General features: G+C 50.8%; 8 protein-coding genes across 8 annotated transcripts; 4 read left to right on the top strand and 4 right to left on the bottom strand.

Annotated features, from left to right (window-relative positions):
- Positions 1–486: 486 nt before the first annotated feature.
- ANOM_007692 (uncharacterized protein) lies at positions 487–2,110 on the top strand (the record flags this gene model as incomplete). Its single annotated transcript, XM_015552948.1, has 2 exons — positions 487–911; positions 982–2,110. The coding sequence occupies 2 exons, from the start codon at positions 487–489 to the stop codon at positions 2,108–2,110; spliced, it is 1,554 nt and encodes a 517-aa protein (XP_015404855.1).
- A 1,212-nt stretch (positions 2,111–3,322) lies between these two features.
- Positions 3,323–6,200, top strand: ANOM_007691 (Zn(II)2Cys6 transcription factor; the record flags this gene model as incomplete). Its single annotated transcript, XM_015552947.1, has 4 exons — positions 3,323–3,696; positions 3,756–3,867; positions 3,932–4,653; positions 4,760–6,200. The coding sequence occupies 4 exons, from the start codon at positions 3,323–3,325 to the stop codon at positions 6,198–6,200; spliced, it is 2,649 nt and encodes an 882-aa protein (XP_015404856.1).
- A 550-nt stretch (positions 6,201–6,750) lies between these two features.
- On the bottom strand, positions 6,751–10,802 carry ANOM_007690 (uncharacterized protein; the record flags this gene model as incomplete). Its single annotated transcript, XM_015552946.1, has 3 exons — positions 6,751–9,833; positions 10,552–10,651; positions 10,704–10,802. 3 exons carry the CDS (start codon positions 10,800–10,802, stop codon positions 6,751–6,753), a joined length of 3,282 nt encoding a protein of 1,093 aa, XP_015404857.1.
- A 1,549-nt stretch (positions 10,803–12,351) lies between these two features.
- Positions 12,352–14,680, bottom strand: ANOM_007689 (kinetochore-associated Ndc80 complex subunit NDC80; the record flags this gene model as incomplete). Its single annotated transcript, XM_015552945.1, has 2 exons — positions 12,352–14,565; positions 14,636–14,680. 2 exons carry the CDS (start codon positions 14,678–14,680, stop codon positions 12,352–12,354), a joined length of 2,259 nt encoding a protein of 752 aa, XP_015404861.1.
- Positions 14,681–15,186: 506 nt separating this feature from the next.
- Positions 15,187–16,617, top strand: pex14 (putative peroxisomal membrane anchor protein (Pex14); the record flags this gene model as incomplete). Its single annotated transcript, XM_015552944.1, has 5 exons — positions 15,187–15,216; positions 15,289–15,295; positions 15,360–15,618; positions 15,681–15,765; positions 15,831–16,617. The coding sequence occupies 5 exons, from the start codon at positions 15,187–15,189 to the stop codon at positions 16,563–16,565; spliced, it is 1,116 nt and encodes a 371-aa protein (XP_015404860.1). The 3' UTR covers positions 16,566–16,617.
- A 410-nt stretch (positions 16,618–17,027) lies between these two features.
- On the top strand, positions 17,028–18,252 carry ANOM_007687 (uncharacterized protein; the record flags this gene model as incomplete). The annotated part of the gene is made up of 3 exons (XM_015552943.1): positions 17,028–17,371; positions 17,450–17,748; positions 17,813–18,252. The coding sequence occupies 3 exons, from the start codon at positions 17,028–17,030 to the stop codon at positions 18,250–18,252; spliced, it is 1,083 nt and encodes a 360-aa protein (XP_015404869.1).
- Positions 18,253–18,888: 636 nt separating this feature from the next.
- On the bottom strand, positions 18,889–21,503 carry ANOM_007686 (putative acid phosphatase; the record flags this gene model as incomplete). The annotated part of the gene is made up of 6 exons (XM_015552942.1): positions 18,889–19,439; positions 19,568–19,925; positions 19,976–20,171; positions 20,362–20,421; positions 20,456–21,390; positions 21,492–21,503. The coding sequence occupies 6 exons, from the start codon at positions 21,501–21,503 to the stop codon at positions 18,889–18,891; spliced, it is 2,112 nt and encodes a 703-aa protein (XP_015404868.1).
- Positions 21,504–21,908: 405 nt separating this feature from the next.
- ANOM_007685 (seipin) lies at positions 21,909–23,252 on the bottom strand (the record flags this gene model as incomplete). The annotated part of the gene is made up of 4 exons (XM_015552941.1): positions 21,909–22,332; positions 22,395–22,850; positions 22,935–23,122; positions 23,187–23,252. The coding sequence occupies 4 exons, from the start codon at positions 23,250–23,252 to the stop codon at positions 21,909–21,911; spliced, it is 1,134 nt and encodes a 377-aa protein (XP_015404867.1).
- Between the last annotated feature and the right edge of the window lie 75 nt (positions 23,253–23,327).

The following is a 23,327-nucleotide window of genomic DNA, read 5'->3' as shown; positions in this document are numbered from 1 at the left end:
ACTATTACTATTATTTTTGATCATTTTTCTGGGTCTGCGCATGTCTCTTGCTCCATCAGGTCCCTAACTCTGGCCAACGAACTGCGCTGTGATTATCCTATTCTTCCCGTACACCCGGTCGGGAGGTATTATTCTCACAGCATCATTATCACCGCCATCCATCATCTCCCTTTCCACTTCCTCTTCGCCCCCCCCATCGCCATACTTCCCTGTACTTCTCCTTCTCATCTCACACTCACATTTACACACTCTCTTCCTTCCCCCTCATCCCCCCCCTTTGTGTTACTATCTATTCTTATTCTTATTTTACTACTATTATTATTAGTATCCTAGTTGTGTTATCATTATATTTCTTTGTCGTTTTGTGTGCTTAGTTGGGTTGTACTTCTCTGCTATTATTATTATTATTGTTTGTCTTATCTAGAACTCCTATCGTCCCGAGTGTATCCTACAATTTCCTACCAAAAGTTCACTCCTTCACAAACCATGCCTTATAATACACGTCGAAAGTCACTGTCGCTTCCGTCGCTAGGGATTCATCTCCCGAGTGCCTCCCGCCGATCCCCGTCGGCCTCGAAATCGCCACACGCGACCGACGAGCAACTGCCTCCCTCCAAGAAAGTAAAGAGGTCGCACGACTCGTCTTCGCTATCTCCAGAGCCAACCTCGGTGTCGATATCGACCGCGAAGGAACAGTTGCCTGTACGTTCGACTGGTCGGCGCGGGGCGTTTGAACAAACGCCACCCCCATCGCCTATTGATGGGAGTGTCGCGCCCAAGATCGACACGGAGGGTATCAACGATGATATCGTGGTCGGCGTGATCGAGCAATTGGAGAAGACAGGCAATCGTCCGCATCTGGTCAAAGAGCTCGCAGCCGTCCTCGTTGCGCTCAATGAGAATGTCGCAAAGTACGTTTTGAGTGACTCCCTCCCCTATAGTGCTCTCTGATGTGCATACTAATCGTTCAATGTGCTACAGTTCCGCAAATCCCGCCGCACTCCTTTCTTCCCGATTGAGTACATATATGAAGCGCCCGTGGACGGCGCTCGCGCCGTGTCCTCTGGCGAAGGAGCTCATTCCAGTCCACCCTCGCAAAGTGTACTATTACTTGACGACGCAACCTCGTCAACCTCTTCCTGAGAACTCAGATGATATCATCATCCCGGGTGTGATGGGGAAGAACATCACTCCTAGCGTGTCTAGCGCTGACCTGGACGAGGAAGACGCGTTGGCACGGGAACGATCGCGCCTCAGCCCAAGCCCCGAGGTGGATCTGTCCCCCCCGGACTTCGAGGAAGAGAATATTGATCTGGACACTCGTGATGATAGCGTGGCGAGACAATGTGCGACTGATTTTGACCATCAGCATGCGCGCCTCATGCACTCGAACCGGGCCGCTTCTCCTCCGCTGGAGGGTGACGAGAAGGAATTCACTCAAACTGCCAGTGCCGTTCGCGAGCGGGCCTCGGAGCAAAAAGCAAGCCAGCTCGAAAAGGCCAAAGGTCCCTTCTCGGCCCTTTCGGAAGGGCTTAGCGAACTGAATGATGGGGCCATGAGCATCGCTGGAACTCCTGTCGAAGATAGTCCTCTATCGTCAATTCATGGGGACCGCATGTCCGATAGCCCGGATGGTGACTACTTCTCCCATGGAGGCTTGATGGAACAGCCTTCCCTCCAGGAGCAGTTGCAACAACAGCAAGACCTCGATGAGGCAGCCGCGGTTGCTCTGTTTGGCACTTCCCCCTCCCCATCCCTCACGTCCGTGGCCTCGTCACTCTCGTCTGGTACGAGTGTGGCTTCGGACGACGGTCTGGATGTCGAGGCGAACCCCGATAGTGTGGCAAGCGCACCGCAGATCAGTCTCCCCGAAGACCTCATCATCGAACCTGTCTCGGCAATGAAGCGGTCCATTGACATGCTCAACAGCGGGGTTCCGGATCTCGATATGAAGATGTCGGATCTGGTTGAACAGGACAGTAAGATGTCTCTGGCCCCTAGGACCCTGGTAGACACAGATGTGGAGATGGTCTTCGATTCCTGGAGAGAGCTGCAAAATCCCGAGAGTGTCGATGTCCACGAGCTCGATGAGATGTTCGGAGAGATCTGAGCAGAGGATGCGATGTAATTTACGCGCATACCGCAATCGATAGACCTGGATTTGTTTTTTCTCTAGACTTTCACGCCTGGTTCAGGATTTCTGTCATCTCCACTCTCGCCTCGCTGCTATTACGCCTTGGCTCTACCACCTATCGCTCCGCCTTACCTGACTTCCTTTTACCCTAATCTTGTACAGTTTCCTCCGATAATACTTGTCCTGGATTTCGCTTCACCTCTCTTGGCTCGAGTGCCCTTTTTTAACCTGTATATATATATATATTGTTGCTGTGTTTTGCTTTCTCTTTTCTCGCTTGCATGTCTCTTTGTCTCTTGTTACTTTAATATCCCCTGACTGGTTTGGGTGTACGTGTTTCGTCGTTCTATTGCGGGGGTTGATTGCCATTATTACTAGTTGGCGCGATGGGAAACAAAAGAAGAGGCCGATGATGCTGTCAACGGCCGGGGAAATGTCTTAAGGGTCACAAAAAAAGGAAAAAGAAAAGGAAGGGAAGCCGGAAGTTTTATGCCTGATGCCTTGATGTACATTTAGCGCTTTGTGGCTCACCATTATACTTTATTTGACGATAGTATTCTTTGCACCTTGCGATCCGACAGTACGACTCGTAGTATCTAGAGTAAGTTACTTAGTCGTATCCATATATGACTGAGGATAGGGCTTGCGCAAAGGAAATCTATGGAAGAGCCACCTACGTGGTGAATGTCGTCATCGATGGGGCTGGAGCTCATCGTATGGATAAACTGCCGGGTGATTGGAAGATACCCCTTGGGCCCAGTACTTCCTCCGCCCCGCCGCTCGCATCTATCAATCCCTCCATCTTCCGTCCTTGTCCCGTTCCTTGAGAGTCCCCGTCACCATGATATTTCCTTTCTCTAGTACCTGGTAAAGCTGGTGGAAGTGCCGAGTAGTGCGGACAGAGAACATCGGCTCCTACTCGACAATCATCCTCGACCTCCCAATCGTCTTTTAAGTTTTATGCGCCATGGTCATCTACTGGTCCGAACGCTCGTCGTATGGTCGATTTAAGCATTGAATTCGAAACCATTGTCCGGCAAACCGAAAGCACGAGAAGACCTTACCGGTCGCGCGAACCATAATATTGTTATCCAGGCACATTGGACCGCTTTCTGTCCTGGTGGCCTTGATCCATCGATCCCGGCCGCTTTGTGGCGACATCCTCCACCAAATCTCAAAACTCCCAACATGGACGCGCCTTCTATTCACCCCCAGTCAGGTGACGGCAACTCGCGGGCTGCAATGGTTCCCCTGAACTCTTCCGGTACTCAAAATACAGTTATGATCGCCTCGAAGCCTCCAGCCTCGCGTACCTCACAACTGTCAAATATACCTCACCGAAGCAGTTTGTCCGGCAAGAAGCAAACTGCCAATGCGAAAGTGGCCATACCGCGGCAGAGAACGGGTGTCGTTTCCGCTTACAGTCGACGTGTGCCTCTTGCCTGCGAATCCTGCCGGGGGCGGAAAACTAAGTGCAGCGGCGACACGCCAGTTTGCAGACAGTGCAAAGAATTGAGGGTGGCTTGTAAGTACCCAGCATCATGGAGGGAACGAACCAAAGGGTATGTTGACTACCCATGTTTTCTTGTCCTTGGTCATTGACGGCTGACTTCGATATTAGGCAATTGGACAGTCTCTCGACAAAGGCCGAAGCGTATGAGAAGCTATTGAGAGACATTGGAAACATTGTCGATGGTAGGACTGCAGAACAAATTCGAATCACTCTGGATAAGGTCGGTACGCTTTCCCATGTTTTATATCGTTGTCCTTCTGCATCCGACCCTAACACTCGCATAGTATTCTGGCTCGGGTGGCGAGCGGGCTTCTACCGGCTCGCAGTCTAGCTCAGCCACGCCGCAGGATAAAGACAACTACCTTGAAGAAATGAGCTCCTCGTCGTCTATTGGATCCCTAGATGCCATCGACCGTGTGGACGAGGATGTAAATCGAACCCCGAATTCTCGAGCTACTGGCTACATGGGGAAAAACTCGGAGGTCACCTGGATGCAGAGATTACGGATGGAGACAGAACAGCGTATCCGGAAGGAACCAGGGCCCTACGAAGCTGAGCCGAAAGGGGAATTTGCCCTCCATTCGATGAATTATCATTTGGACGATCTAGATGTCTCGGTTCCCGGCCCTGTGCAAGTGTATTGGATTCCTCCTCGTCCTTTGGCGGACAAGTTATTTGAAGACTACTTGGAAACGGTGCACCCGTTTTATCCTATCATCAGCCGTACACTATTTCGTGCCCAATACAGAACCTTTTTTGACAGTGCTGCTCGGCCTGGCGATAAATGGCTGGCCATCCTTAACTTGATATTCGCCATCTCCGCCAAACATGCTCATCTAACGCAGGCACCGTGGCGTGGCGATGACAATGATCATTTAGTCTATTTAACTCGGGCCCGGATCCTTAGCATGAATGGTGATGCTCTGTTTAGCCATCCCGACCTGCAGCAAGTACAGGTCGAGGCCTTGGTTGCTTTCTATCTTATGGCATCAAACCAAATTAACCGGTAGGCTTCTTTTCTCGTTGTTTTCTTTCTTTTTTTTTTTTTGGCCCCTTTTGCCGTGCGGTTGGTGTGGGGCTTGACTTGAACGTTCTTCTGATGGTTTGATTAGAGCTTGGAAGATCACCGCGTTGGTTGTTCGTTCCGCAATCTCACTCGGGTTGAATATGAAGAACACTAGCGAAAGCACGCCTGGAATCTCAAAGGAGGCGCGATATAGGGTCTGGTGGTGTGCCTATACTTTTGAACATATGCTCGGGATCATGACGGGCAGAGTTTCTTGCATTACAGATGGGATATGTACGACGCCTTTGCCTCTACCGTTCGAGGAAGACCAGCTTCAAGAGCCAGTTGCAGCTAAGCTTCTCAACGACCAAGACCTTCGCCAGGAGCTGGTAGAATCGGCTTTGGCAAGTACCCTTGTTCGCCACATGCCCTCAAATCCCCCGGGAGGTAAAGAGACCCGACATACAGACAAATTGCGTGACGCTTCCTGGCTGAAGAGCCAGCCCATCAGTAAAACACTTATATTCCTTTATTATGTGGACCTGGCAGTTGTCGCTCAGGAAATCGTTAACCGAGTGTATTCGCTGGACTGTGCCGTAGTACCCTGGAGGCACATTGAGAACCGAATTGGGGAGCTTCGATCCCGAATTGACATATGGTACGCCAACCTTCCGGAGGCATTGGACTTCACCCGGCGAGATGACCAAGGTGTGGATATGCTTCGCGGAAAGCTTTTCTTGGCGTTTCACTACTACAGTGCTCGAATCACCTTGGGACGTCCGTGCCTGTGTCGCCGCGATGCTCGGCATACTAGCCCTCAGCAGAAACCCTCTTTCAGCCATGATATGGCAGAGATAACTCTAAATTCTGCACGGCAGATGCTGGACTTGATTCCAGACGAACCTAATGCTGTCCAACTCTACCATGTTTGCCCTTGGTGGTGCGTTCTGCACTATCTTATGCAGACGGCTACAGTTCTCCTGCTCGAGTTGTCGTTTGGTTGCATTCATATGCCAGCTGAAGAGCGAGGTATCTTTGAAGCGTCAAAAAAGGCCATACGCTGGCTCTTTGCCATGTCCGAATGTAGCCTCCCGGCACGGCGTGCATGGGAGCTGTGTGACAGTAACCTTCGACGAATCGCCATCGGCATGGATTATGACTTGAGTGATCTGCCAGTCTTAAACTATGACCCAACCTCACACGTACATATGGCCCCGAATGCTGGTGGCAGTGCAGGTATGGATGTACCTGTCAGCCAGACAGCGTCGCCTATGCCTGTTTTCTACGATACAGTCGGCGGCCCAAATCAACAGCCGCCTCAGACTCAGTACCATTATGACCAGAGCCAGCAAGCGTACTCTGGAGTCCCAACGTACTCTGGAGTCCCAACGTACTCTGGAGTCCCAGCGATTGATCCGGCCTCGTTAACCCTTGCACTTTCTGCCCCCGGAACCGATGCCTTCTTCCCTTATGACCCCATCAGTGGGGAGTTTATTCGCTCCTTCTTCCCCATTCCCAATGAGGAAGAGCCATGGGAGCAAAACTAAGATGTTTGCAAAATCCTTCAATTCTCTGTACAAAATAATTTTGCCCACTACCACTACTACTACCTCCGTTGTTTAGGGCTTGCTTACCTGTGTTTTATATGTTTTTCTTCTTTCACAAAGTTCTTGATAAATGTTTCATATCAATTTGTTTCAGTGCGGTCTTTTGGCACGGGCTGGGGTTTCACGGCATGTCATCAGTGTGCAAGGAGTTATCGTAAGGGAGACCGGGAGTTTGTCATACGGAGCTTCGAATAGATGATGGGTGGCTGGCTCGTGATATTATGTTGTTTAATTGGATTTTCTCGGGAACGTTTACGTCTGTCTAACGAAGTTCGAAATCAAATTCTCATTTCAAGATGAATTACTTTCGTTAAAGAGTCAAATTTCATATAAAACACAAGCATCTTAACTCTGTGCTATGTACTATTATTAAACCTGGTATCTAACATCTCTATCATACACACAAGACAGTACTAAGAATTTCCAAAATAGTTAGAGCAATAAGTATAATACATGTATGCAAGGAAGTCTATCGAAACACCATATCACGCTAAATATGAGCGCTCTCTTGTTGCACTGTGGTATCTTCACGCCCCAGTCGCTGTTTTTTCATTCTTTTCAACTCTTTACGTCTTCTGTATACGAAGCCTCCGACCTCGCGGTTCCTATCCGCTCGCCGAAGACCGAGAGCCTCGAATCTCTTCATGCAGAACTCGAGGACAGGTCGGGCGGGGTTATGCTGAGGATGGCTAGTTCTGGGATATGCATCTGCTTGAGGAGATGGAGGTGATTCATCGGGAACGGTGTGCGAGTGTTCAGCTTCGAATTCGTTGTACTCTTTCACTGCGGCTCGGGCGATGATGCGGACGGTGGATATGTTGGGCACGACCAGTTTCGTCTGGAGCTGTTTGAAGTATGCCTCGTCGAAGTGAGGGTTACCCTTTTTCATGTCCCGTTCGGTGTTCAGGTAGAGACGGGGGATGCCGCCTTTATGGAGACGGCGGACGAATGGGGACTGCACGTCGACGCACCAGGTGTCCCAGAGTCGTTTGCCGGCGGTGCTGCCTTGGGCGTCAACTACGGCGGAGAGGATGGGGTGGAAGGCTGTTGAGGGTATGTTGGGGGTTGAGCTTCGGGCGAGCTTTTGGGAGCGGAGATTGGAGGCGGCGGCGACGTCGTGAAGGGCGCCAGGGATGGAAAGGAAGAGGCGTTGCAGGCCGTGGAGGGAGCGCTCCTGGAAGTTGTCTCGTGGGTGTAGTTCGTTGAAATCACCGTTGAGAATTCGCAGCAGGATGCTCTTTGCTTGTGCTAGGCTCTGAATATTGTCTTCCGCTTTTGTCGTGTCGATTTCTGTGGTGACGGCATGGTCTAGTCTGATGATTTCGGCGGCCAATGCGGTTACATTGCTGTGGCCCCAGGATTTCAGGCGGTAGTCGCGGAGATATTCTAGCATCACAGGTACCAGGTCCCATTGGCACATTGCGATTCGGTAGTTCAACAGGGCTCGTAGGGTATTCGCCGAGAGGGGCTGTGAAAGAGACTGGACAACTGAATCGCAGAGCGTGCTATTCTTGGTAGCGGCAGCGTAACGAATAATTGATGGTGCCAAAGCTTGGTTCCCGTATGCGCTATGAGGAATCGGGGGCCCGTCAATGTCGTTCGAGAAGAGTAACCAGTCGCCGAATGTGAATGCTCGAGACACAGTCACCAGGTCCAGAAGTTCGGCCAGCGTAATAGGTGAAATTTGTGGCATTGACGACTCAAATGGCTTCAAAGAGGCCAGATTGGCAGTATCGAAAGTCGAAAGGTGCTCGTCATCGGACGGGTCCGCGCGTGAGGAGAAGAATTCGCCTATTCGTTGCATCTTGCTTTTGTCAACTGCAGTCTGCAACCAAGCAAATGAATCCATAGCATCTCCACACAGGCGTCGCCGGGAGTGGAATCGGATGTTGTGTTCGACGATTTTAGCTAAGGCTGTCGTCTCATCATATATCTGGGACGGCTCAAGTTGCTCCAAGTCCTCCTCATCAGGCAAGTATAGGTCATTGGAGTCCCAGGGCGGAACAATATGAGGAATGGCTCTGAGGAGCTCGTCGAATGCTTGGGGATCTGCCTCAGGATCGACGCATCCTGATTCAAGAACACGAAGAATGAACCAGTTAGATCCCTTAGTCGTAGCTAAAGGGGTATCATCGGTCGCCTTCGGGGCTATTGCGAACTTGAGCGATGAGATATGACGCAGAAGCGCAGCCGACGATATACCCCGGAAGCCAAGTCCTCGATAGCCCCAGTTTGGAAGATTATCCAGTAAGGAAAAGGCCACCTCAAGACTGATGGTTCGTGCCCCGAGTCCATTGAAGGGGGAGGGGCTACTGCGCTTTCGAAGAAGCGAAGGACTGTCGACTTGGGCCGGGTGGCGCCAGGATACTTCTGAGTCAACCTTGGTGCTCCATACCGACTCTGGATGTTGAAGTAGGGGTCTCCAGCTTTGGAATTTCCAAGCCAGATCCCCTTTCCGTGTCTTCATCTTATCAATGAGCCATATACCCTCTGTGATATGTCCGTGTTCCACACAGCACCAGAGAATCAACTCTATCCAAATCTCAGGCCCAAGCTCTCGAATGCCCATTTTGAAGGGAAGGAAAGGTGAGTCTTCGCCCGCAGCAGCTGCCTTGGCCGCCACTTCTGCTTCGTGTACAAGCCAGGCTGCATCCGACAGAACGTTCATGATATGTGTTGAGAGTAGATGCATCGTGGGCGGTCGAAAGGCGACCTGATGGCTATCTGGAGGGACATATTTATATACCCTATCAGATACTGCACCGGAGTGGTGCAGACGCGCAAGTATCCGAAACACATAAGACATCGCTATCTTCGACTCATTTGGCGAGGCATCAGCAGCATCAAGCACAATTGAACCCAAGCTCTGCCATACTTGTGCCATGAACCGTCGGGAATGTTCGTCCGCAAATGCTCTCTCAGTTAACGTCTCTAGGCTTGTCAACTCAGAAACCTGTGTTGTTGGATCTGGCATGAGCCGCGGAGCCGAGTCTATCTGATGGGTCAATTGATCAAGTGATACACTGGACTTGTAACCCCAGCTGTTATTGGACAGGTGCTTAAGAGAGGGGGAGACATCGTTCAGTACATCTGCGGCGTCGAGCAACTGATTCAGTAATGCATAAACAGCGGGCCAGTTGTTCAACCGGTACCCCAGATGAGCTAAAAGATCTAGATCCCCATACTCTCTTGCATTGTACAGTAGCTCACGCAAGTCGATTGCCCGGCTGATGGACGCTGAGGTCGTTACCGATGCAGCGTTCGGTTCGAGAGAGCTACTGCCACCTCCGGTATCTCCTAGCAGGTATTGTTCCAGCAATAAAGCCCACGCTTCCGGGTTTTTCTGCGACTCGCGTACTGGGAGTTCATTTTTCCATTGAAGTCGATCATGCAATAATTGACGGTTGATAGAAGGGCTGGAGCCCACGGAGAACTGGCGACCCCATTGCCGCCCTCCCGGGTAAGGTCTCCAACTTGGGAGCTCTTTACGCTGGGAGTAGCTAAGCAGGCGATACGGAGAGACTGATGCAGTATGGAGCAAGCGAGACCTGCAGTCCAGACACAGCAGACGAGCTGGACACAGGGACCTTTTCATGACACGACGGAGGATCTATCGGACAAGACCTGCGGGCGGAGGGAATCCAAATTTCGATGTGACCGGCGGACGGACGTTCTGTAGCGCATGTCTAGCCATTCAACTGATACCGCATCGCCCTGAGAAATTATCTGAAAGCGAACGAATACCGCCGAATAATCCCAGTTGTTATGGTAGGCTGTCCGGAACGATCGTTTTCACCTTGGCGAGGATTTGTTGAATCTCGATCGCAGAAAAAGCTTCCCCGATAGCGCTGACTCAGCACCATCCAGCCAATCAGCGCAGGGATGTTTACTAGTTTACTGCTGTCACATGTCTAGCTCTGCGACATTTGGCTGTATTGTCGTCGTATTGAACTTTACCAATATTACATCCTACTATTTGTATAGTATATATAAAGATCTACGTTACTCAGATGGCGCCACAAGTGAGAGGAACATTGTCTCCAAGATAAGCCGATATGGCATTGAGCTGCTATCAAACATGGTGACACTGTCACACCCGAACGAATGACTGATCCAGCAATCTATCCATCCATCGACCAACCAAGCTCACTCTCCCAGGAATGATCCAAACTTTACGGGACCGTCTAGACGAAGATTGGACGGACCTGACGGGCGTGTCTGCGCTGGAAAGCAAAGACCGGAGAGCTAGAAGGAGGTGGAACTCCGCTCGAAGAAGGAGTTGGCCACGAACCCGTAGGTCGAACGCCGGTGGGACGCGGAACTCCGCTGGGCCAGGGAGTAGGAGTGACCGAAGGAGTGCTGGAAGGCGTTCCGGAAGGCGTACCAGAGGGCTAGAACGGTTGTTTAGCCGGAATTTCGCAACCTGACGGTATGGCTACTCACCAAAGGAAAAGGAAGGATAGTAACATGGGGAAGGTCTGCCTGAGCAAGAGCCGGGGAAAAGAAAAGAGCAGCAGCTCCCAAGAGAGTGAAGGCCTTCATGATGGTATGGAGTTTAGTATGTAAAGGAGTGGTATAGTATTTATTGGTAGGATCAATGAATGGAATGAAAGTGTACAATATGGAAAATCCGTGCACAGCACTGGTCGAGAAAAGAAAGAATGTTTGAGAAGGAACGGCCATCAAGTTGCGATCTATGAGCTTATATATCTATAGAAGGGCCAAGAACCACTTTTCTCTTACGAGCAGGATGGACCTGATCAACAGGACCATACTCTCGTTTTGGATTACGGCTGCGAAGGGTCCATATTGTATTAGGGCTCGGTGGATTCGAGAGCAGACCCTTCAAGGCCCTGACCAACTCGGCAAGACCGAGAGATCCTAGACTAAGGGGACATGGAACAGCTTACTGTTGGCCTATCCAGACGCCGAAGCATAAGACACGGGAGAGACGTTGCGCTAGCTCCAGGGTACTGCCGTGCGGATGGCATACGATCCGAGCGCATCTCTCTGGCGCCTCTCGAAGCAACCATTCTAAGTGGAGGGAAATAAAGCCCTGTAATGTGCATCGGAGGGTCCAATCGCTTCGCGAAGGTGACGCTAAGACAGTATGACATTAAGGAATGTACAGCCGATTGAAGATCATCAGTTCCCTTGACATAATTTCATCCATCAATGGGATCATGCTGCCAGAGAGTCGGCTGGCGGTGGGCGGGTGGGAACAAGGACTCGTAATGTCGCCAGAGAATGATGAACTGAGTGACTCCCTTGCAGTAGCTTAGGCAATGGAAATTATCACTGTCCTCGTGTTTTGTTGCACACCTCCTGCCGATCAATTACCGTGTGGTGGAGGGAAGAGACGTTGATTTGGAGTGCGGAGTGGGTTCATGTTGCGTCGGCTGAAACGAACCAAGACGAGCTCACGCCGACGATCACTCAACCCTATCATCGGTACTCCAATCATAAGTTATAACGACCATCGGTACCACAGTGCTCACTTGGCGCACCGGATCAATGTCGCAAGTTGAGCAGGATTGACGAGCCGGCGGTTGAATTCCCGAATGAAGGTCGAGATCGAGTCATGTCTTTCTTTAGGCAAAATCTCAGCCTGAAACTAGGGATCTTCGGCAGGATCGAGACTGCTCGAATCATCAACATGGCACAAGGTGGATGGTCATTGATAGATACAGTGTCGCTCAAATGCTCGAGTTAAGTAAAGATATGGAATATACTGAGTGTGCACATTGGTAACTTATATACATTGCACTCTAAATCGTGACAGTATGAACATGGACAACAACCAAAAAGAAAAGGTATCAATTAACATCACAACCCACACATCCCAAACCTCATAAGGAAACGAATCAAGAAAAATAAAATAAAATAAAATAACAAAAAGTAACAGATGATCAAAACACCACACACCCAAACTGCCAGTAGCGCCACATCAAGGATGACTACCAAATCATGCATACCCAAAAGTTTATACTCCGCCAACTAAAGGTGACGAATGTCGCTGCGTTGTACTAACTCAGTATAAAAGCCGGTCGCGCGCTGTATCCCAAGCGATGGGAGAAAAATAGTCAAAACTTCAGCGATCATTGTCACTTCTGGCACGGAGAGTCTTGTTCGAATCGATTTCACAACTCTTCCTCCGGAGGAATATCATCCGCCGGGACCATGTCGCCTCCAAGTTCCTGCTCGACTTCATCAACGACGAAGCTTCGTAGTCTTCAAGGCCCTTTTGAACATGGACTTTGAATCGAATCACGTCATTCAACATGCTTTCCACGTTGGTGTGGAGTTCCTCCCGTAGCGCATTCGCCCGGAGCGTCAGTTGCTCGTACTCAATATTCGTGTTCATTTCACGTTGCTCCATAAGTTGAACGCTCTCACTCATAGTAGCCCGCATCTTGGCTAGCTCTTTCTCCATCTTTTCGATTTGGGCATCGGAGGCAAGCTTCTGCGTAGTCGTGATTTCTTTAGTCCGCTCAAATTCTTCTTCCGCAGCGCGTCGTCTATGTTCCAGAGCTTCCACTTCGCTTCGCTTCTCATCCATGGCCTCCTTAATATTGTCCAAAAGATTGCGCCGATCCAAATCATCATCGGCTGCGCGCTTTCGTCGCTCATTAATCTCCTTACGCAGAGTCTGTAGACTGCTACGAACCGACCCCCGCAAGTCCAAACTCAGTAAATGTGCCGGGTGATAGCCCGTGAACGGCTCTGCTAGGAGTCGATCGCCCTCCGGGGATATTCTGCTAGGTGCGGAGCCAATCTGCGACGCGGAGAAATTACTTTCGTTGACATTCAGGCTGAGCTCATAGTCCTGGCCCTTCGCATTGACCGCAGAGGAAGGGATCAGGCTAGTTTGATAGCCTAGTGTGTTGTAGGCTTTGACAACTTCCTCGAGGGCCTCCAGCTTTTCGCTGGCCTCTTTTTCCTTCTCCATCACTCGGGCATGCGTCTCTTCCAGTCGACCCATGGTATCATCAAGGGTCTTTTGGAGACGATCGCGCTCCGTATTCATGCGATCAATATCCTGAATAGTGATACCTTGTCGGTCGACACTGGATTGGAGCCCTGTCCGCTCGTCTTCGGCCGCCTGCAGGTCTGCCTCGGTCTTCTGAAGCTCATCCTCCAGGAACTTAATACGATTTTCGTACTTTTCAATTTTCCCCTGGACATTCTGGTTGTAGTCCTCAAATTTCCTCTTGTCATCCTCGAGAATCCTGAAATGCTTGTCGAGCTTGGCCATATCGGGGGCGCTCTTCTCCATCTCTTCGATCTGATCGCGTAGTGCACGATTCTCCGCTTCCAATGCTTGCACTTCTTGCACATATTTCTCATTGCCCCTTTCGAACTCCTGAGCCATCATTTCGATGTGGGGAACTAGCCTCTGTCCGGCTGTCTCATCATCCTCTTCCTCGCCGCCCTGTAACCAGTCATGATAAGCCCCAGTCAAGAATCGGAAGATGATGCGATCCCCTGAAACATCTACACCAGCTTCTGCACAAGCTTCATCATATTCGCCCAGAATGAACCTATCCATCATCTGGGCCAGTTGCATCAACCAATGCAGCATACCAAGGAACGTAGGCCAGTTCTGACCCCCGACAGCTGCTATCTGGGACTTTGTGATACCCTTTTCATAAGGATAGCGCAGTTGCTTCAAGATAGGTGGTACTTCTGAATCCATGCTTTTCTGGAAGCGGTAACCCGGATCAATGCGGTGGTACAGCCACTGGAAAATGTAGTTGAAATCTTTCTGGGTCGGCGACCTCAAGGTATTTTGACCCAAAGTATGCTTCATCTCTAGCTCGAAGTTGTTGTGTGTTAGATACTCTAGAAGCTCCTGTCCAATCCGAGCTTGAAAGGATCGGTCCCTCAGGGGTCGAGGGTCCCGTGGGACACCAGCCGCGTTCGGGACCTGTGTGAAGAATGACTGATGGGCCATAGTGCCTCCTACACCAGCGGATGGCCTTGAGAAGACACTGCTCCTCCGCTGCAAATTCTGGGATGAAGGATTGGAACCAAAGGAGCCGGGTGCATAGCTTTGGCGGCCGGCGCTGGCCCCGTGGAAGATATTGCTTGAGACAGAACGCCTCACCGAGGAGAGGCCTGCATCAGCCCCGAAAGCTCCTCCGGAAGATGAACGCTGGAAGTTTGGCTGTTGGGGGCGACTGGCGGAGTTCAACAGCGACATGCGTGTGTGCTGGGCAGTAGACGGGTTCCCAAATGCGCCGATAGAGCTGGTGCGCTTCAGGGCGGACGACGGTTGAGGGAGAGCCGAGAAGTGCGCCAGAGACTATATTGAAGTAGGTCAGCGTTTATTCCATGATCCTAATAGAAAACTAGCGGGGTGGTGCAAGGATTACCTCTCGGGGACGCTTGATGCTAAACAAGCCCGTATCTTGTGACATGATGGCAAGGAAGCCGCGACTGCGGCTTTGGCAACAGGAAAAAATGAACACAAGATTGACAAATGACACCAAACAAAATTCCAGCGCAGGTCTGTACAAAAGGGCTCAGAAACAATGCCTCCCAGAGAATTGGGCACCAAGACAAAGGGCAGTTGCGGTGGTTACAAAACAAAACGAAAGGATGTAAACAAGATATCCCACTTCATCCGTACAGAGTAGGCGGTGTATCGCGAAGGAACAACGCTTTCGCGAATGCCGAGTTATCTCCGGTCACTGGACCCCGATCACGAGATTCTGGGGAACCTCCGCCACACGCGGTAAATGACTGGATCAGCGACGGAACTTCCGAGGTCCATTTATCCTTCGGTGCCGATAAGCTTCTCTTTTCCTTTCCCGCCTTCCACGTCTTCTCCAACTCCTCTCTCTCATCCTCGTGAACGTGCCCTTCCTGAGTTTCTGTCGCATCCTCCTTTCGTGCCAGTTAACCTACTGGAGTAATTGCCAAAATGGCTCGCGAGGAGCTCATCTCCTCTGCAGTAAGTCTGCGCTATATTCATCTGAGATATGCTGTTTGCGAAGTCGGAGTTGACCGGTCTCCTCATTTCTAGATTACCTGTGCGTGTTCCACGTCGACTGTCGACTCCAGTCGCCTTCGGTTTCATTGCTAACTGCCCAGCAGTCCTTCAAGATCCTTCAGTAGCATCGTCGCCGGTCGAGAAGAAAGTCGCATTTCTTCAGTCTAAGAACCTTACGCAAGAGGAGATTGACATCGCTCTCGCCCGAGTAGGTGAAGGCCCGGCTGGAGCTACTGCTGTAACTGCATCGTCAGGGTACCAGCCGTCTTCACAACCACCTGCCTACCGAGGTCCGCCGCCACCTGTCCAAGGATATGGATATGGCTACCCTCCATATGGCCAATGGCAGCCTCCGCCTCCGGAGTACGTTCACATCTCTCCCCAGAGCGATAAATGAGTGTGCAAGCTAATCTATTACGTGGCAGGCCCCCAAAGAGGGATTGGCGCGATTGGTTCATTATGGCCACAACAGTAGGAGGCGTAGGATATGGGCTCTACTTTGTCGCTAAGGTTAGTAACGTAGTGAGCCTGATTTATCTCATACCATTGAAGCATAGGTCTAATACGATTGCCAGCGCTATATCACACCCCTTATCGCACCGCCCACTCCACCCCAACTAGAACAGGACAAGGAGAACATTGATGAACAATTTTCTCGTGCCTTTGCTTTGATTGAACAACTCTCTACAGATACTGCAGCGCTGAAGTCAGCTGAAGAGTCGCGCACGGAGCGCCTAGACACTGCCCTGCGGGAGGTCGAGAACCTTGTGGCTGATTTGAAGAACGCTTCACGTCGGAGAGACGATGAAACCCGTCGCATCAGCGATGAGGTCAAGTCGTTGAAAGATGCTATCCCTAAGGCCCTGGAAGGTGCTCGGGAAGGAAATGAGAACCGCTTGAAGGAGCTGGGAACCGAATTGAAGAGTTTGAAGGTGTTGTTGGGCAACAGGCTCGGAGGCAGCGGAGCTGCTACCTCCCCCAACACTGCAAAATCTAGTGCCCTGCCTACTATGTCGGGCGCCCCTCGTCCTACGGAAGAGTCCCCTGCTTCTCCAGCCACCAACGGTACCACAGCGACGTCGACCGAACAAGCTACACAGCCGTCGTCTACAGCCTCAACACCGTCGAACCAGACCACTCCTGCAGCGAGCAGTAGCCCTCTGTCCCAGTTCAGCCGATCCGCTTCCATCCCTGCCTGGCAAATGGCCGCTGCCAACCGCTCGAAGAATGCGTCCCCATCCACTCCCACTTCTTCTACTGCGGATAACTCTACCAAGCCTGCCGACGAGCAAGCTGCTCCGGCCAGCTAAAGCCTTCGCCGCTTCTTTCACGCTCTTCATGTAGATTTCTTCATCTTTACTTTTCTGCTGGGTTTTCTTTTCATTCTTGTGATTGTATTCACTATGGAGATAATGATTTGGTTGTTGGATTGGACGTTCTTATTCCCGGTTACGTGATCAAGAATTCGAGAGGTCGTGCATAGTTGTAGCATTACACGGGATTGAATATGTATTGGGTGTTCTGTCAGTCGCTACCTCGCAAGTCCCTATAGCATCCAATATAGGTTCCACCTCAGGAACATAATTGCGACAATTGAGTATAAGCCAGCCGAGGAACATTGGAATGTAACCAAAAGATAAGCTCCTTCAATTTACCCCAAAACGGCAACCACCCGCAAAGCTTGGCATTTCTCAACTCCCGCGACGTCAGCGGCCGATAAATTCATCCCATTATACATCATCTCCAAGACACCGAATAACCCACCCAACAGAATGTCCACCCGCGAACACTCCTCGCACCGACATCCGCGCCCCCACCGGGGAAGCGACTCTCGCTCCCGCTCCCCAGACAAACACAGACGCCATCACCACCGCGACCGTGATCGCAGTCATCGACACCACCACAGAAGCCACAACCATGACCGTCGCGAACGCCGCCCCGAACCATCGGCGAAACCAATCGTCCTCCCCTTCCAAGCACGGGAGCTCTCCAAGCGCGACCTCTCGACCTACGAGCCCATGTTCGCCATGTACCTGGACATCCAGAAGGGGATCCTCCTAGAAGATCTCAGCGAAGACGAAGTCAAAGGACGATGGAAGAGCTTCATCAACAAATGGTAAAGGGCGCCTTTCCCTCTCCCCCCGTACATAATTCCCGATGCACTAGTACATAGTCTGGAAAACTGACATATCAGGAACCGTGGAGAACTCGCGGAAGGGTGGTACGATCCGAGTACCCTTGAGAAAGCGCGCCGGAGCGCCCAGGACGAGCCCATTGCGTCTGCTTCCGGGCGGCACCGCCGGTCCCCGGATTACGGCCGGGGCGAGGATGAAAGGGCAGACCAGGGGGAGGAGGATAATCCCGACGAGGACGAGGATGATTACGGCCCTGTTCTGCCGAAATATGACCAGTTGGGTAGATATGACGGTGGTCGCGCGGGACAATCGTCTGGGCCGACTATTCCTACGATGCAGGATCTGGAGTTGCGGAAAGGTATGAGTGGATTTCGGTACTTGGTTTTGGTTGTTTTACTTTTGCTAATCTGGAGATTGCATAGAATCGGCTATTGAAGATGCTATGGCGGCGCGGGAAGACTCATGGAAACAGCACCGTGCTGAGGTACGCTCGCATCGGTCTGAGTTACGACAGATGGAAGATGAGGTTGCGCCGCGGGCTGAACCGGGGACTCATGAGCGGAAGATGGAGAAACGCCAGGAGGCTGCTGCTGCGAATCGAGCCTTTGCTGAGTCTCGGCGGGGTGCTTCTCCTGATGGGGCCCCGGAAGATGAACTGATGGGTTCCGCGGACAATGATCTGGACGCCCTCAAGAGGGCTAAGGCGACAGAGCAGCGGAAGAAGAACGAGCGGGAAATTCGGAGGGAAGAAATACTCCGCGCACGCGCTGCTGAGCGGGAGGAAAGATTGCAGCAATATCGCCAGAAGGAGGATGAAACCATTGGGTGGCTTAAGGCTCTGGCAAAACAGCGGTTTGGGTGATAACCTATGCTTCTTTCTACAGCTCGAATTTCTACTGTACAGAAGGAGGTCTTGTCAATCATATCTACTGCCGTGCGCCATGACCGTTCACCTAGAATCAAACATATATCAGACACAATGTAAATTTATATTAGTAGTATATCCTCGCTGTAATGCCAATGAGTTTTGCCCTAAACCCTGCAGCAATGAAACGCATCCTTGCATGCTGCAGTACTAACAAACAAGTAATATGTTTTCGAAACAAGGGATGCCCTGCAGGCCTATGGATCTAGAATAGGTTTCGAATGATGCTGTGCTTACTGGTTACATTGAACATGTTCCCCAGATACTGATGGCAGCGACGCTGTTTTCAACCCACACTCCCTGCCTCTCCTCATTTCATACTGCCTCGGTGCCCTTGAGCAATTAATGTCTCCTAGTATTCCGAGGAACTGCATTGTCTTTTACATTGAGCAACCGGGGTTCGACCGGGTCCTATATGGGAGATATATCTGGGTATAGTAACATACACTCTCCTTCTATATTTTTTCATTCCTTCCCATTTTTACACTCTGTCAACGCCTGCCCGCGAGAGTTTTCTAATCCAAGAGCGACAAGGAGATTGATGTCTAGCCTTAACTGGAGAAGCAACCAAGACTAGGACCTCCGGCCCAAATCAAGGTTGGCAACCAGCCTCAAGTGGTCAGTTCCATCCACTGGGGCCTCGCCACCGAAGAACGGCTTCACGGCAACCTCAACAGTCTCCTCAAAGAGACGGCCAACTACTTCCTCCTTGAGTTCTTCACCCGTCTGGGCAAAGTCCGGATAGGCGTTCATCTCCAGTAACCAGGCGGTGCCATCTCCATCGACCAAAAAGTCCACACCGAAAAGCTCGAATGCATTTGGGAGTGTCTGGAAATGAACCATCATTCCACGGGCAGCAGCCTCAAAAGCTTCACCACTCACAGCGCAGATTTGGTCAAACACCTTCTCCTTCCAATCGGGGCTGAGTCCAGGGACGTGGGGATCTAATTGCCAAAACCGCCGGACGGTTCCTTCGTTGGCGCTTCCACCTTCCTGGAAGCAGGTATTCGTAAGATGCCTCGCCAGATCAGTGACTTCGTCTTCATCCTCCGAAGGTGGACAGTATGGCTTTGCAGCAAATAGAGCCAACATTTCCTTGAAGACATACACTTTCAAAGAACCCACTGCAAGGACATAAGTGCGGATGTGGAACTTGCGGTTAGATGACGAGGGGAGAAGGAGGGGGGATCGATATATGGTTGCGCAATGAAATGGCGTAATTGGGAGGTGACCACTCCTGTTCCATTCTCACCCTCGTCATCCTCCTCTTCAGCTCGCTCCGATCCACTTTCTATATCAGATTCATCGACTTCCCATTCCTCAAATATTTCGCGTAGTTGGTCTTCGCTGCTGAAGAGTCGAATTCCTTGTCCCCGATCACTCATTCCGGGTTTCAGGATCCACCACTCCTTTTCATGATCAGGCCTTTCCTCATTCTTTTGCAAACTGTCCCGTAGTTCGTAGGCTTCCAGCAACGCGTCGTCGAGGAACTCTGCGTAGTCTAGCTCGAAATCGAATCCAGGTTTGAAATGCTTTCCTAGGACGCTGTCTGGGTGTTTCGTCACCCAGTTGGAGATTGTGTTAGAAAGGTAATGTTTGCGAATCAACGCCTTGCGGATAATGTAGCGTTCGCCAAGGATGTAGATGAATGTAGCATGACATGTTCGAAGTCGAGTCGCTCGTATTCACGGTACTGGAAAAGAGGCGCCGAGCGAGACGGAAGGTCTGACAGTGAAGATATCGTCTTATAGCGATCCTTGCCAAGGCGACGCTGCAGGGCCTGTTCCATCAAATCTTGAACATATGGAACGTCACTGTCCACAATGGAGTATAACGTAGGCTCATCATTATCCGGTCTACATGATATTGATCTATCAGAATGCCGGTCTTCCAAAAGAACCACAGGTAACAAGTGATAAGACAATGCCGGGGAAGGGAAGAAAAGCCAGAAGTATGTCAAAAGTTTAGAAGTTTAAAGTTCCCGCAACATTATGTTCTAGGCAGTCATATCTAATCTTGCTTCACTCGCCGAGAAAGTCCACTCACAGCTTGATCTCTCCTTGAATACCGGGTTGATGCATGAAGTTAGCTCTTAGAGGCGTAACACTGGCACGAGTTAGCGACCATCATGACAGTATACTCGGGTGAGATAGAGGAATTGATATACCTTGTCATTCCTTCTTTGACGACCCAACCATCATTGCCCGGTGCGCTTTCCTCCACACTCCTGTAGACATCTGAGAAGTTCGGTGCCCACTGGAAATGTTTGTGTTGAATCCGAGATCTTCTCGGGGTAGTTCCATTCGTATTCGTAGATAATTCTTCGCCTACTGTCGGATCCTGGTGCCGCACATTGTGCTCCTGCAGCTCGGGATTCGCATTCGGCACCGAGGCATCGACAGCTCGGAAACAGCTACCAGATGTCCATCGGTTATCAAGCATGTCAGTATAAAGCACCTTGCTCTGGCTCACACCGGGTTCTAATGGCACATTGACGCTGTAAAGGTCTACACCGTCCGCCCAGTTCTTTGCAAGATACTCGATCAAGCGAACCGAATGACGTGACGCCTCGGCAATGACAACGGGGTCGTGGTCCCTTGAACTGAAAGCGTACGACAGTGCAACCGAGCGCTTTCCACAGACAGCTGCCTCCATAGCACCACCAATTGTCCCACTAGACAAGGCAAATAGGGCCGTTGAATTGCGGCCGTAATTCGGACCAGACACCACCAGATCAATAGGGCCACGATCCTCAAAATAGTGGTATAACCCAATTTGCACACAGCTGGCCGGGGTAGAATCGACGAGGATCCATTCATCGCCATCCTTGTCATCGTCAGCAGGATCACTGCCTCGAGGCAGTTCGTGTGTCGTTCCATCATCCTTATGCAGGGTTCCAGGACGGAAGTAGGTAGGCTTTACGGAGGCGCCGATTAAGTGGGCTTTGCCGATCCATGATCGTTGCTGATGTGGGAGAACTACGGATACCACATGGCCTGCCGACTGTAGCGCAACGACGAAAGAATGAACATAAGGAGACGACTGATTTGACGGAGGGCCGTCGTCGTTCACAACCTAAGGGAGCACCTCACTCTAAGCAAATGCAAATGCGACAAGCGGGGGTAGAGTATGCGATTGAAGAACAGACGGAAGGGTTGTAGAACAAAGACACTCACCAGAATATGCATTGAGGGCCAGCAGTAAGGAAGATAGGACTCAGTAGTCTCAGGCTTGTGGTCGGAGAGGTAAGAAAGATGGTCGAACAATTGGGACCGATTTTCCCTTTTTTTCCCCGCCTTTGCCAACAGCCCACTTTCCGTTATCGATAACGCCATCGCCATCACTATTTATATAACGTAGCACTACTTTGGACACCAATTCATTCATCATGCAGCCTAACATGTGTTTCGTGTACACCCGACGACCCGCATAAGAAAATAGTGCCGAGTATACAGAAAGCAGTGTTACTACAGGACTTTTACTCCTCAAAGAGATCTCGACCAACACAACACAATGGTTCCCGCTGATGATTGGGTATCGATACAGTGAAAAAACGCCGGGTTGGAAATCATTACAACAGGCCTCGAAGCAGGTTAGGAGTGTTCGTGATTGAACAGGCGGCTTCGCCTTCGTTGAACGCCGCGAGCCTCAGCACTTTCCAGCCCAGTCCCCGCACCGACTTCCTCGGACGAAATTGTACCTCGGTCTCTTGGCGAACCATCAGACTCGTCGTCATCTGCCTCATATTCGTCTTCTCTCTTGATCCTCCGTCTCTCTTCGGGATTAGCGGAAGAAGTAGAAGGTGCTTCCATGAGAGAGGATGTTTCCTCAGAAGGTTCCTGCTTGATCGGTGTTTCGTCGCCCGCTTCTTCCTTCATCTCCGGTTCATGCGTGCCCGTGCTTGATAAGGAAGCTATAATCACCCAAGAAATGCTTGCCGACGTCATACAGATACTCCAGAACAAGGAACTAAAGATAAAGAACGACGTGATCTTCCAGTTGTACATCATCCATCTGCTGTACCGTCAGTCACAATAGCCACACCCCAGAAGCAACGTTGGGACCCCGGGAGCCCATACCTCAATCCAGTAAACCTAGCTTTGAATTCCACCGTTGCTTTGTATATTTGCATCTCCTCGTTACTATGAATTTCCAGCCGCAAACTTTCAGGCAGATTACGCCGTCCGCGAGCAAATTCAACCCGTTCCATCATTGGTACCACCAGCTTCTCTGCTTCCCGTGTCCAGCCAAACACATAGAACGGCATAAGTGAGAGCTTGCTGGCGGTGTCCACTAGAGGCGAGGCGTATGTCAGGATGGCAGGACGTCGCGATCGTGAGAGAGGGAATGTAGAGCTATTCGTGCCCGTCAGGACAGATGTCGAAGGCTGGGAAACGAGGGTAAGATCGAGCATGAAATTCCCAGCAGCAAGGTTTGAGGGGGTACGAGGCAATTCAAGTTCCACGTTGACGTCGTATGCCTGAAGAGAGACCAATTCGGAGCCGAGGGAGGCGATTCCCCAAGGATGCCCATCACTATTAGCAAGTACAATCAGCAAACAAATCTCTCAGATCAAAGAATGCCTCTTATCACCAGAGGGTCGCCGATCAATGCTTTACTCACCCGAATTGTAAATGTACACGCGTCCAACGCCGACTTGGGGAACGAATCGATAGTAGAAAACCCCATAGGCGAGGGCGGACCCAAACAGCATGCATAGGCCCGTGCCAATAAATAGCAAGGTTCCCAAATAAGCCTTCTGGGCTTGTTTTGAGAAGAACGGCCGGGTGTACCTGACCAGCGCGTTCTGCGCGTTATGCTAGATGTTAGGGTACCAACTCGATTATCTCCCATGTGGTGCTAGCTCTTACCGTTGTTCTAGTTAAAGCTGTAGGCTTATGATCTGCATCTTCCTCAGATGAATACTCAGATTCCATGATGCGGTAATTCGGGAAGTAATGCGAGGGTAATTGAAGCGATTCCGTGGCGGCTGTGTTGGAGTACAAGTTTTA

This window comes from Aspergillus nomiae, assembly GCF_001204775.2.
Source record: "Aspergillus nomiae NRRL 13137 chromosome Unknown contig00237, whole genome shotgun sequence".
Lineage (NCBI taxonomy): Eukaryota > Fungi > Ascomycota > Eurotiomycetes > Eurotiales > Aspergillaceae > Aspergillus > Aspergillus nomiae.
This window is presented reverse-complemented; position numbering and strand designations above follow the sequence as displayed.